The sequence below is a fragment of the Camelus bactrianus genome, chromosome 1 (assembly GCF_048773025.1).
Source record: "Camelus bactrianus isolate YW-2024 breed Bactrian camel chromosome 1, ASM4877302v1, whole genome shotgun sequence".
In the NCBI taxonomy this organism is placed as follows: Eukaryota; Metazoa; Chordata; class Mammalia; order Artiodactyla; family Camelidae; genus Camelus; species Camelus bactrianus.
In genome coordinates, this window is record NC_133539.1 from 49,982,431 (window position 1) to 49,996,041 (window position 13,611).

General features: G+C 39.6%; 1 protein-coding gene across 2 annotated transcripts in view; it reads left to right on the forward strand.

The window, feature by feature from the left end:
• Positions 1 to 11,617, forward strand: part of TMPRSS7 (transmembrane serine protease 7) — a 46,915-nt gene extending 35,298 nt beyond the window's left edge. For both annotated transcript variants that reach the window (XM_074363216.1, XM_074363217.1), the window contains 4 exons: positions 5,152 to 5,323; positions 7,647 to 7,915; positions 9,488 to 9,624; positions 11,375 to 11,617. In XM_074363216.1, coding sequence (XP_074219317.1) covers positions 5,152 to 5,323; positions 7,647 to 7,915; positions 9,488 to 9,624; positions 11,375 to 11,545 — 749 coding nt within the window. In that variant the 3' untranslated portion in view covers positions 11,546 to 11,617. The remainder of the gene's footprint in view (positions 1 to 5,151; positions 5,324 to 7,646; positions 7,916 to 9,487; positions 9,625 to 11,374) is intronic.
• Positions 11,618 to 13,611: the final 1,994 nt, after the last annotated feature.

The following is a 13,611-nucleotide window of genomic DNA, read 5'->3' on the forward strand; positions in this document are numbered from 1 at the left end:
AGTATTACTCTTAGTAAGTTAGGGCAAAGCATCAAAAGAATAGCATAATGTAAGACTCAGAATAGAAAAAGAATATTTAACCTAATGAAAGACAGCACAGGAGAAAATAGAGAAATATTACCAAAATATAAAGGTCAAAAAAAAAATGGAAAAAATGCCCTATTAGTAATTATGACATGTATGAATAAGTTACAAACACAAAAGATAGAGACTTGGGATACAGAAGAGTGAACCAAAGAGGGGAAAAAAGTTCCTGCCATCATGGAAAATAAATATTACTTTAAAAATTCTTTGGAAGAAGGGTGAAGGTATAGCTCAGTGGCAGAGTGCATGCCTAGCTGTGGACTTATCATATATGGCTTTTACTATGCTGAGGTTAATTCCTTCTATACCTACTTTCTGAAGAGTTTTTTTTTATCATAAATGGATGTTGAATTTTATCAAAAGCTTTTCTTTATCTGTTGAGATCATCATATGATTTTTATTCTTCAGTTTGTTACAGTGGTGTATCACACTGGTTGAATTGTAGGTATTGTACCATCTTTACATTCCTGGGATCAATCCTATTTGACCATGGTGCATGATTCTTTTTAAATATTGTTTAATTTAGTTTGCTAATATTTTGTTGAGGAAAGTTGCATTTATGCTCACCAGTGATATTGGCCTATAATTTTCCTTTTTGTGTGATATATTTATCTGGTTTAGGTATCCAGGTGATGCTGTCCTCATAAATGAGTTCAGAAACATACCGTATTCTGCATTTTTTGAAAAAAATTTGGGAAGGATAGGTGTTAACTCTTCTCTAACTGTTTGATAGAATTCACCTGTGATTTATCTGGTTCTGGTCTTTTGTTTGTTGGGAGTTTTTAAATTACTGATTTGATTTCCGTACTGGTAATTGGTCTATTCACATTTTCTATTTCTTCCTGCTTTAGTCTTGGGAAAGTGCACATTTCTGAAATTTCTCCATTTCTTCAAAGTTGTCCATTTTATTGGCATATAGTTGCTCATAGTAGTCTCTTATGATTCTTTGTATTTCTGTGGTGTCAGTCATAACTTCTCTTTCATTTCCAATTTTATTTATTTGGAACACTTCTCTTTTCTTCTTGATGTGTCTGACTAAAGGTTTATCAATTTTGTTTATCTTTTCAAAGAACCAGCAATGAGTTTCATTGATCTTTTCTATTTTTTAAGTCTATTTCATGTATTTCTGCTCTGATCTTTATGACTTCTTTCCCTCTATTAACTTTAGGTCTTGTTTGTTCTTAATTTTCTAGTTCCATTAAGTGTAAGATCAGATTGTTATTTGAGATTTTTCTTGTTCCCTGAGGTACCCTTGTATCATTTGGACTTCTCTCTCAGAAATCTTTGGCTGTGTCCCATATATTTTGTATCATTGTGTTTTCATTTGTCTCCAGGTGTTTTTTAAAATTTCTTCTTTGTGATTTAGTGATTCGTTGGCTATTTAGTAGCGTATTGTTTAGCCTCCATGTGTTTGTGTTTTATGCAATTTTTTTCTTAGAGTTTGTTTTTAGTCTAATAGCCTCAGGGTTAGAAAAGATGCTTCATGTGATTTCAATCTTCTTAGACTTACTGCGACTTGAATTCTTCCATGAATTAGCACGTGATCTATCCTGGAGAATGTTCCATGTGCACTTGAAAAGAATATGTATTCTGCTCTTTTGGATGGAATGTTCTATATAGATCTACTAAGTTCACTTGGTCTGAAGTGTTTTTTTAAGGCCACTATATCATTATTATTTTTCTGTCTGGACGATCTGTCCATTGATGTAAATGGGGTGTTATTGTCCCTTACTGTTATTGTATCAGTGTAAATTTCTCCCTTTATGTATGTTACTATTTCCTTTATATATTTAGGTGCTCCTAGGTTGAGTGTATATATGTTTGCAATTGTTACATGTTCCTGTTGGATTGATCCCTTTATCAATGTGTAATGTCCTTCTTTGTGTCTTGTTACATCTTTGTTTCAAAGCCTATTTTGTCTGATATAAGTATCACTTCCCTGGCTTTATTTTGATTTCCATTTGTGTGGAATACCTTTTCCATCCCCGTACCTTCCGGCTAGTGTATCTTTAGATCTGATGTGAGTTTCTTGTAAGTAGCATATATATGGGCTTTTCTTTTCATTCACTCAGCCACTCTGTCTTATTTTATTTCTTATTTTATTTCTCTGTCTTATTTTTACTTCTTAATTTTTATTGAAGTTTAATCGATTTACAGTGTTAGTTTCAGGTATACAGCAAAGCAATTCAGTTATACATATACATACATATATATTTTTTCAGTTTCTTTTCCATTACAGTTTATTACAAGAAATTGAATATAGTTCCTTGTGCTATACAGTAGGTCCTTATTGTTTATCTAGTTTATATATAATATTGTGTATCTGTTAATCCTAAACTCCTAATCTATCCCTCTCCCCTTTCCTTTTTGATAACCAGTGGTTTTTTTTTCTGTATCTATGAATCTATTTCTGGTTTATAAATAAAATTTGTATCATTTTTAAAAAATTCCACATGTAAGTGACATCATATAATAGTATCCTTTCTCTGCCTGGCTTACTTCACTTAATATGATAGTCTCTGGGCCCATCCATGTTGCTGCAAATGGCATTACTTATTCTTTTGTATGGCTCAGTAACAGTCCATTATTTTATATATATATATAGACAAATATAGATAGATAGATAGATAGATAGATAGATAGATAGATAGATAGATAGATAGATAGATACCACATCTTTATCATTCATCTGGTGATGGACACTTAGGTTGTTTCCATGTCTTGGCTATTGTATGTAGGGCTGCTGTGAACATTGGGGTGCATGTGTCTTTTCCAGTTATAGTTTCTCTGCATGTATGCCCAGGAGTGTGATTGCTGGATCATATGGTAAGTGTATTTTTAATTTTTTAAGGATCCTTCTTACTGTCCTCCATAGTGGCTGCATCAATTTACATTCACACCAACAGTGTAAGAGGGTTCCTTTACTTCACACCCTCTTCAGCATTTATTATTTGAAGAGTTTTTAGTGATGGCCATTCTGAGTGGTGTGAGGTGATACATCATTGTAGTTTTGATTTGCATTTCTCTAATAAATAGCAACAATGAGCATCCTTTCATGTGCCTGCTGGCCATCTGGATGTCTTCTTTGGAGAAATGTCTATTTAGGTCTTCTACCCATTTTTTGATTAGGTTGTTTGGGGTTTTTTATGTTGAGCTGTTTGTGTGTTTTGGAAATTAGTCCCTTGTCAGTTGCATCATTTGCAAATATTTTCTCCCATTCTGTAAGTTGTCTTTTTATTTTGTTAATGGTATCTTTAGCTGTGCAAAAGCTTTTAACTTTAATTGTGTCTTCTTTGTTTATTTTTGCTTTTATTTCCATTACTCTAGGAGCTCGTCTGAAAAAAAATATTGCTGTGATTTATGTCAGTGTTCTGCCTATGTTTTCCTCTAGTTTTATAGTATCCAGTCTTACATTTAGTATGTTAATCCATTTTGAGTTTGTTTTTGTACATGGTGTTAGAGAATGTTCTAATTTCATTCTTTTACAAGTAGCTGTCTTGTTTTCCCAGCAACATTTATTGAAGAGACTGTCTTTTCTCCATTGTATATTCTTGCCTCCTTTATTATAGGTTAATTGATTATAAGTGTGTGAATTTACTTTTAGACTTTCTATCCTGTTCCATTGATCTGTGTGTCTCTTTTTGTGCCAGTACCATACTGTTTTGATTACTGTAGTTTTGTAGCATGGTCTAAAGTCATGGGGCATAATTCCCCAGCTCTATTCTTGTTTCTCAAGATTGTTTTGTCTATTCATGGTCTTTTGTGTTACCCTGCAAATTTTAATATTTTTTGTTCCAGTTCTCTGAAAATGTCATTGGTTATTTTATAGGCATTGCATTGAATCTGTATATTGCCTTGGGTAGTATGGCCATTTTAAAAATATTGATTCTTCCAACCCAAGAACATGGCATTTCATTCCATCTGCTTGTGTCATTTTCAATGTCTTTCTTCAGTGTCTTGTGGTTTTTGGAGTCAGGTCCTTTGACCCTGTTAGAGTCACTACTAGAAGGGCTCTGCCCTGGGCCTCAGTCCAAACGAGATTCTGTGTACACTTCCCAAGAGAGTGATGTGTCTGTTTCCCCCAAGTCCTGTGGAGCTCCTGGAGTTAAGCCCCACTGGCCTTCAAAACCAGATGTTTTGTGGTCTCTTCCTCCAAATGCTAGAGCCCTGAGCTGGGGAGCCTGATGTGGGGCTCACAACTCTCACTCCTATGGGAGGGCCTCTGTAATTTAATTATTCTCCAGATTGTGGGTCACTCACCCAGGGGTTATAGGGCCCTATTATATCGTGAACACACCTCTCCTATCATCCTGCTGTGGTTCCCTCTTTATGTTTCCAGTTGAATAAGATCTATTTTGTCAGGTTGTAGTCTTTTTTTATCGATGATTGTTTAGTAGTCAGTTGTGGTTTTGTTGTCATTGTGAGAGGAGGTGAGCTCTTGGTCTCACTACTGCGCCCTCTTAACCACAGATATGGTTCTTTTTTTAGCTATGACCTGAGAACTCCAACGTGCTTTCTTTTATTATTAGTTGTGTGATCTCTAACTGGCCATGTGACAACATGTTAATTATACATCCTTATCAATACTGTTTACACTGGAAAGTAATTGCTCTGATAACCAGTTTTTCTTAGCTAGTTTTTCTTAACTAGGTTTTCATTTGTTTTGGACTTACAAATTTCCCCCCAAATGCTTTCCCTCCAATCAGCACAATTTCAGTGACACTTTCAATTCTGTTGCATTTGAAACTAATTTTTTTCTCTACCTAACAACCTGAACCCCACGTCTGCTGTCCCCGTCAGTACAGCTGTTACTAATAGGCCCCCTCCTCCCTTTGTGTGTGTTATTGTGGGGAGTCAGTAACTCTGTGTCAAGGCCTATTTTTGGGAGGGAGGGAGTGGTTTGTTGGTGCTGGTTTTAGATGAACCCACAAACTGCCTTTCCAGATAAGCAGGGGATTTCAAGTTGCCTACCTGGTTAGTCAGTTCCCAATAGCTCAAAAGTTGACTGTATTTCCAGTTTTTCTTCCAAGTCTGCCTTTAAATCATGTGACCCTTCCTCTCCTAAAGGCTGCAGCAGGAGTTCCTCCACCCTCCACCGCATCATTGGGGGCATCGACACCCAAGAAGGGGGTTGGCCGTGGCAAGTCAGCCTCCACTTTGTCGGATCTGCCTACTGCGGGGCCTCAGTCATCTCCAGGGAGTGGCTTCTCTCCGCTGCCCACTGCTTCCATGGAAACAGGTGGGGCATCTCAATCCTTACTCTAAAGGGGCACAGTCTCTGACCACAGACCATACAAATGCCCTCACACTGTGGGAAGAAATTCCCTGTTGGAATTGTTTAATCAGTTCTGTTGGTGGTTTTGTTTTGTTTTGTTTTTATTGTGACACCAGTTGTATGCCAAACTTTTTTTTTTAGGTATTATTGATATAAATAAAAGAACGCAAAGGAACATCAAGAATGAATAGGCTTTTACGAGGCTAAGAAAATAGGATAGGGCTTTCAAGTCAGAAGGAATTCTGTGCGAATGTGTGAGGAATGTGGAGTGTGGGACTGCGTGGGAAATGGGCCCTGGAGGAGGACTGGAGTCCAGGGATCCTTATTTAGAGTTGGAGGTGATGATCGGCATCCCAATTTCCAATGTGCTGGTGGGAAGGGCTCCCACACCCCCCTCCAAGCTGTTCTCTGACACTAGCTGAGTGTCCGACAATTCAACTCAATTCTGGCTTTCTCTACACAGAGACAGCATCAGATTATACAGTTTAGGGGCCCAGTCCTGCAAGACTCCCCCCACCCCCCAACTTCAGACACCAATTGAAAGTCCAAGTTGTCACCTGTACTTCAGACTGACTAACTATAGAGCAGAGGCTCCCATGACCCACTCCTGGTGGTTGATTAATTTGCTAGAGCAGCTCACAGACACATTTTATTATACAAGGATATAACTAAGGAGCAGTCAGATGGAAGACATGCATAGGGTGAGGTATGGGGGAAGCGGGCAGGGTTTCCCTGCCTTCTTGGGGTGTATCACTCTCCCTGAATCTCCGTGCATTCACTAACCCAGAAGCTTTCCAAACCCTCTCCTTCTTGGCTTTTTTGGAGGCTTACATAGGCGTGATTAATTAAATCATTGGTCATTAGCCATGGATTCCACCTCTAGCCTCTCCATCCTCCCCAGAGGTCAGGAGGTAGGACTGAAAGTTCTAGCACTCCAATCACTTGGTTGGTTCTCCTGGTGACCATTCCCGAGTCTTAGTTGCTGGCCCAAAGTAACCTCATTAATATAACAAAAGACATTTGGTCCCTCACATCACTTACAAAATTCCAAGGGTTTTAGGAGCTCTGTGCCAGAAATGGAAAGTAGACCGCATACGTATTTCTCGTTATGAACCACAGTATCACAGAGAAGTCGTGAAAAAGTCTGTTAGGGTCGCTACTGGAAGGGCTCTGTCTGCCTTTACCAGTGGGATTATTATGGGGCAGACAGTCTCCCAGATAAGGGTGAAAAGAAAGTTCAGAAAACAACTTGAATTAAAAGGTAACCTTATTTGGAATCTGTTGGATCTTAGGTACACAAATATATCATTCATTTCTCATTCAGCATTCTTTAAAGTGGAGTATTTCCATGAATTTATTCAATTAGGATATTTGTTTCTCCTGGAGATGATAGGATTCATGTTAATGACTAAAATGGCTACATTTCTGTTCTACCTTTAATCTTTTATGCAGTGAAACTGCTCCGAGTAATATGTGACCCTTAGTATGTCCCCGGGTCCCCAGTGCTGCCTGTGAGATGTCAGTTAAGCAGATTAGGGGCCACACTCTTTGGGATCTGTCCTCATTTTTCTCCCAAAGCTTCCACATTCTCTTCACCCCACCAGAGCAAGGTTGCTGTGCTGATGGAGATGGAACCTCAGATGGAGACTACAAGCCCTTCAGTGACTTCATGCAAGGCCACTGGGGTCAGGATTAGAATTCTGAAAGGACTAATAGAGGTGGGGCCCTATGAATGGTCAAGCTTGAGCAGTTAGAGCAGAGTAATCTTTAAGGCTTCTGGCAGTTTGCAGGAAGGAATTTCATTAAATTCCTGCTTGTAGCACTGATTTCTAATCTGTCTTGGTATTCGTGTCATTTGAATTTCGTAAAAGGATCCCTAAACCACTGACTCACTGGCCCTGTCTGTCTCCATCAAATACCACTGTCAGCATCAATAGGGACAATGAAACAAATTAATTCCTTGACTAACAGTCTTGACCCGCATGTGGTTTATGAAATAACAGTGGCAAGGAAATTTTCAGCGTGTCCTTAGGATGCCATTGAGGACATTTTCTGGAACATAGCTATTGTTCACCGGCCCAACTACACATTACTTCATCTCTGGTTTATTAAGGCGACAAGGGAGGCTCCAAGACGGTGTGTCTCTTGCTGTATCCACAGGGCAGAGCCAGTGACTGCAATAGGGACTGAAAGTCAGACCGCCCTCTCCACAGCCCTCATTCCTCTGTTTCCAAACCCTGTACGGTTCTTCCGCCTCTGACTTCATTCTTCATTCCTTTTGCACCAGGCTGTCTGACCCCACACCGTGGACCGCGCACCTTGGGATGTATGTGCAGGGGACTGCCAAATTCGTCTCCCCAGTGAGAAGAATTGTGGTCCATGAGTACTATAACAGCCAGACCTTTGACTACGATATTGCCTTGCTACAGCTCAGTATCGCCTGGCCCGAGACCCTGAAACAGCTCATTCAGCCGATATGCATTCCTCCCGCTGGCCAGAAAGTGCGAGGCGGAGAGAAGTGCTGGGTGACCGGCTGGGGGCGGAGGCACGAGGCAGGTGTGTGTCTCGGTGAATGGCCATGCCCTTCCCCTCCAGATAACACTGACGGCTGTTGATGTAGTGCTTTGGGCTTCATGGAGAGGAGTTTTGTATATGGTCTCATCTGAACCTTCTAACAACTCTGAGAGGTAGAATGGAGGAGAGTATTATAATTCCTGTTTCATGATTCTCCCCCTGATGCTCAAAAGAAGTGGGACCCACTTCTTACGAGCAAGGCAGGATTGGATAGATAGTATGGGTCCTTTTCAAACTCTGAGGGGTTTGCTAGGGTTTTCACTATAGAAGAGCAATTCCTTCTTATTTTTAGGTTTCCTTTCATCCAAAAAAAGAGACTCATTTTCATAAAGAAGAGTAGGATACCCTCCCTCTCTCTCACACACACACACTCACACGTCTGACTGTGTCAACCCATAGAAAATTGTGTGGAGGATTATGCAAATATGTCCTTCAGAAGGGCAACTGCCAAGTAAATAAGAGTGAGGGCCGAAATCCAGCCTGCCCTTAGCTCCCCAGATTGCAAATTCAGGCCTGGGGTTTTTATCAGCCTAGAAGTGGTCCACCCAGAAGGGGGCATCTTTTTCATATGCACAAAGGTCAGACTGTATGGTAGGGAAGTCTCTATATCTGCCCTGCCAAGGTTTTAATGTCTAGGATGCTAAACATACAGTGAGAAGAAGAATCCAAAACCTTGTGGACATCTTCCCGAAGATGAGTGCCAGTGCTTTCCCTTGATCTCCCAGTCACCTGAGATTCCCTCGCAGTCATTTCCAAGGGTTTAGGACAGATACATTTTCTGTAACTCTTGACCTTCCCCTTAGCCTCGCTTTGACAGTCTCTAAAGACTCTCTAAAGATTCACCATGGGTAGCATCTCAAGTGCTCACTGCCTCCAATTAGTTATCGAAGTCATGAAATTTACCACCTGTCTGGACCTGCTGAGGTCATGGGTCCCAACAAGGGAAGGCAGCAAAACTACTCAATTATATATAACACCATTCATAACATAACAGGACTGGGCTCAGGGCTTTAATGACATTATCATATATTATAAAAGATAAGAGTCTACTCAACCAGTTTATCATGGGACATTTTGTTTACAAGCATGAGTGTGTGAGAGTTGATTTTTCTGAATCATCTTAGCCAGACAGGTTAAAAAGGATGTGAGAGGGCTATATCCAAACTATTATGTTTTTATGGTTCCTAGGGGACTCCCATCTGTCAGTTATAATGCTCCACTTAAGGGGCCCCCTTGACCAGTGAGTATCAGTAATAACTGTTGCTGACACTCAGTCCTACTGAGAGCGGGAGGTACATGGTGAAGGAATATGGCACAGTGGCTAGGAAGGCTGAGTCACAACTTGGGTCTGAATCCTGCTCTGTTAATTGCTAGTCGTGTGCCTTTAGATAAGTCCTTTATCCTCCTAAGCCTCCATTTCTTCATCAGAAAAATGGGGATCATGATAGAATTTACCTTAAAAAATTGGAAAGGTACAAGGAGATAATATGAATAAATTGTCTAATAAAGTAAATGTAATCATTGCCACGATTTCTACTTCTCTGTGTTTTCCAGACAATAAAGGCTCCCTTGTTTTGCAGCAAGCAGAGGTAGAGCTCATTGACCAAACCCTCTGTGTTTCCACCTATGGGATCATCACTTCAAGGATGCTCTGTGCAGGAGTCCTGTCAGGCAAGAGAGACGCCTGCAGAGTAAGTCATCTTAATTTTCCCTTGCCTGACAGGTGGTACTTTCCATAAATGCTTTCCTATTTAATCTACACTGGGCAATGCCTAAGGCAGGTGCTTCCTTTAATTCAGATATTAATTATAATCCCACTGCCTAAGATCTGGGAAATGTGGTTAAATAGTAATTGGATTTAAACACTTGTTTTCCTGTCCCTATGTATTTTACTCCAACAATTAGAGAGTGAAGTCAGCATTTATCATTTTGCCATGATTTTCTTATAACCAAAAACTGAAAAATAAAGAAACACACACACACACACACACACACACACAGTGTTTTAGGATTGCTACCTATTTCCTTAAAAGTGGCTATTTACCTTCTAAAGTAAGAAGTATTGTATTCACTTACTCTTTGATGCAAAGGCTGGGGGAAAGGAAAGAGGAATGGGAGAAGTGTCAGGAACTCTTATTTTTACGCATCTGACGGTGGTATATTTGAAGGTCACTTTTAGGGGGACATTTTTATGAGCCTCAGATTCCAATCTATGCAGATATCAATTTGCTTGCCAAAACGTGAACAGATTATTTAGAAGATGAGGAGGGCAGGGCAGTGGGAGCTGTTCCCACCTCTTTCCGTAACCTTCGGCACTGGGCCACAAGCATTCACCTTACAATTATGACCTCTATCTTCTGACAGGCCCCATGCTAGGTCCTTTACCTACATTCAAATTATTCTTTTATCCCTATTTTACAGAAGAGGAACCTAGGGCACAGAGAGGAGAAGTAAATTACCCAAGGTCACACAGTCTGTGGAGCTGGGATTTGAACCCTTATCTCTCTAAAGTTTAAGCTACGATATTTTGAATGTTTCCTGCAGCTAGTCAGTTATATAGTGCTGTTCCACACAACCAGCAGGGTTTACAGGTTAAATAAGCAGAGTTGGTGTGGCAACGGTTAAAATTAAAAGACCCCAGTCTCTCTACTAGTTAGAATTTACCTAATCAGGTTTAGAATTGTAGAATTCAGGGGCCAATTTGAAACACTTTCTGAGTAAGCTGCAGCTTTAGCTATCCTCCAATATAAGAAAATGAAAACCCAGATATTATAATTTAAACAACGAACACAGCAGGAATTCAGTTTAAATATTGAATTTTTTCAGCCTTTGCTTTTAGAGTTGAGATATCAGAAAGGACTCTCAAGTGAGGGTGATCTGCCTGTGACAACTGTCAGCCAGTGATCCTTAGACGTGCCTCATTGGACTTGACCAACTAAACAGGGTCTCCTTTCCTTTCTTCCTCAGGGCCATGCGTGAGGCAACACATGGGCAGAGGTAGAGGTCAACCTACCCCCAAGATAACCATGCCTTGAAAGGTTATTGTGAGGATTAAATGACCCAAAACAGTGCTTAGCACATACCAGCACTAAATAAGCTTTAGCTATTATTATCATTATTGCTACTACTGTTGAGGTTTGTTGTTTATTCGCAGGTATGTGAGTGTTATTTCCTTGCAAGAATCTTCTAATGTTATTCTTGGCCTAAAGAATCAAGTTTCTTAACCATGAATGCGTCTTTTTGATGATAGGAAAAATAATTCTAAAATGACATTAGAAGTTTCACATTATTTCTTGACACTTCCCCAAACTGCATAGTAGTTAGTCAAGCAAAAACCTGTCAGGGTGGGAGTCTGAACACAATTTATTAGACACTTAATGACAAGTTGATGATCATGGGACAAGTGTACTTTATACTGACATTATTTATCTTCTTGTGTAGGGAGATTCGGGTGGACCTTTATCTTGTCGAAGAAAAAGTGATGGAACATGGATTTTGACTGGCATTGTTAGCTGGGGACATGGATGCGGAAGACCAAACTTTCCTGGTGTTTATACAAGGGTGTCAAAGTTTGTTCCCTGGATTCATAAATATGTCCCTTCTCTTTTGTAACTGCACAAGTTTGATTTTTGACTGTGTTTTATGTGATAGATTCTTTTTTAAAAAATGCAGTAATTATCAATAAAATGAGACACAATTTTTTTTTCTTCTGAAAATTTCAGATTGCATGCATTTGGTATTTATTGAAAGACAGAAAGATTAATATGTATTTTATTCCATGGAATATTACCTCAAGGGTACAACTGTATTCATTGTTAAGCATCAGAAGGCCATTAATTAAAGAATGGAAGAAAACTAAAGTAATGTCATCAACCAAGTCTCCAAAATAAGAAATGAGTGAGATGCTCAGGAATCCATAGTTTAATTTATGTTCCCATTCAAGGTGCAGGTATTTATAAAGATCTAGGCAAATCTGATTTATTGAAGTAAGTTCCATTAAAAAACCCATGCCTGATCTTCAGTGTTCTAGTGAAGTTAATTGCATGAAAATGACTCCTTCACAAATGCAAATTACGTTAAACTCAGTTATTGACAGAGAAAGTACCTCTATTGTTATTTTCCAATCCAATTTGTCTAACATATAGGGTATTTTTCTTCAGAGAAAAATGGTAATATTGTGTGCAGAGAAACTATCAGTCAACAAAACTGACAATAATCTTCACTAAAATAATAGACTGAAGCATTGTGGTAGTTGGATTGAAAATATGTACATGGGATTTAAGAAAATTGTGGTAATGCTGGTCAGCAGTTTAAGGACTTTTTGGATGATTGTTCTGAAAGAGAAAAATTTCAGAAATATCGTCTGACTTCTGATCCTTCTATAAAACTTCAACGGCCAAGACTTTCTTTTATTTTCAGAGCCTTGTGATACCTAGCAGAGGTGTAAACCTGTGGTACATGCTCCATACATCAGAGTTATTGATTTATTTTATCTCGATTTAGAGTGTTTCACACTTAATCTCAGAATAATCTTTTCATTAACAGAGGCCGGACTTAATAATATCACCAAATAGGTAAGAACAGCAGAAAGAAGAATGATATTATTCTTTTCGCTGGGACAAAGTCAAAAAAGTAATAGTAATTCTATTTTCAAATGGGGCCCAAAATAGTAAATCGGGTTTTCACAGGACCCAAAATAATGAAATTGTTTTTATAGGTCGGTCACCCTCTTTATAATGACAACTCCCAACCTGCACCAATCAGCACTCCAGCCTCCCTTACTCTGCTTTACCTTGTTTTTTCCATAGCACACGTCACCTTCTAATATTCTAGAAATATTATTTATTAAGTTTGCTTCCCCTCATTAAATATTAGCCTCACAATGGCAGTGATTTTGTTTTATTCTGCTTCATATTCTTCAGACGTGTCTCAAGCATCCAGAAGACTGTAGCAAGCACTCAGTACTGCTTGTGGAATGAAATTGAACTGAATATGTGATGTAATTAGCACAGGAACAATGTGTGTTGGTAATAAAGAAGAATGTGGATGACTTTCAGTGGAGGAGGAGTCTGGGAAGATTTAATGGAAAAAGTACGCTTCAGCTAGGATTTAAAGATGGACGAAAGTTATCCATGCAGAAAGTGAGCTGGAGTGGGAGGAAAAGCATTCTGAGCAGAAGGAACATCATATACAAAGAAGTGGGGGTGGCAACAGAATTGGACAGGAAGGGGCCAGCCAGGAAGAGGAATCTGGTCAGACCAGAGGAGTCTACTGACTACTGAATGTCTGAGAAGGAAGATCAAAAGTCAGTTATTGTAGAGAAAGGTGTACATGCAGGTTCCCCTTTCTTTGCACCGCAGATTTACTCTCTGCTCTGAGCCTGGGAGGCTGAACCCCAACCTCTGTCACCAGTTTCCAGTGGGAGTTACCAGCAGGACACTGGCAGGTGGAGAGAAAGTTCAGAGTACTTTTCCTCTTGGCTTCCTCCCCTCTGGATCCCAGTCCTAACAGTGGCTGCAAACTTCTGTGCCTACAGATCCTATCTGGAGCCCTCCTTGATGGCTCCAGTCCTTAATCAGGCTCAGTCCCTTTTAGGTCTCAGGATACTGAGGGCTTTCGACTGTTGTTAGTCTCTGGGTGTCTCGGAGCCCCTTCTTGATTTCCTTAACCCTTGCTCC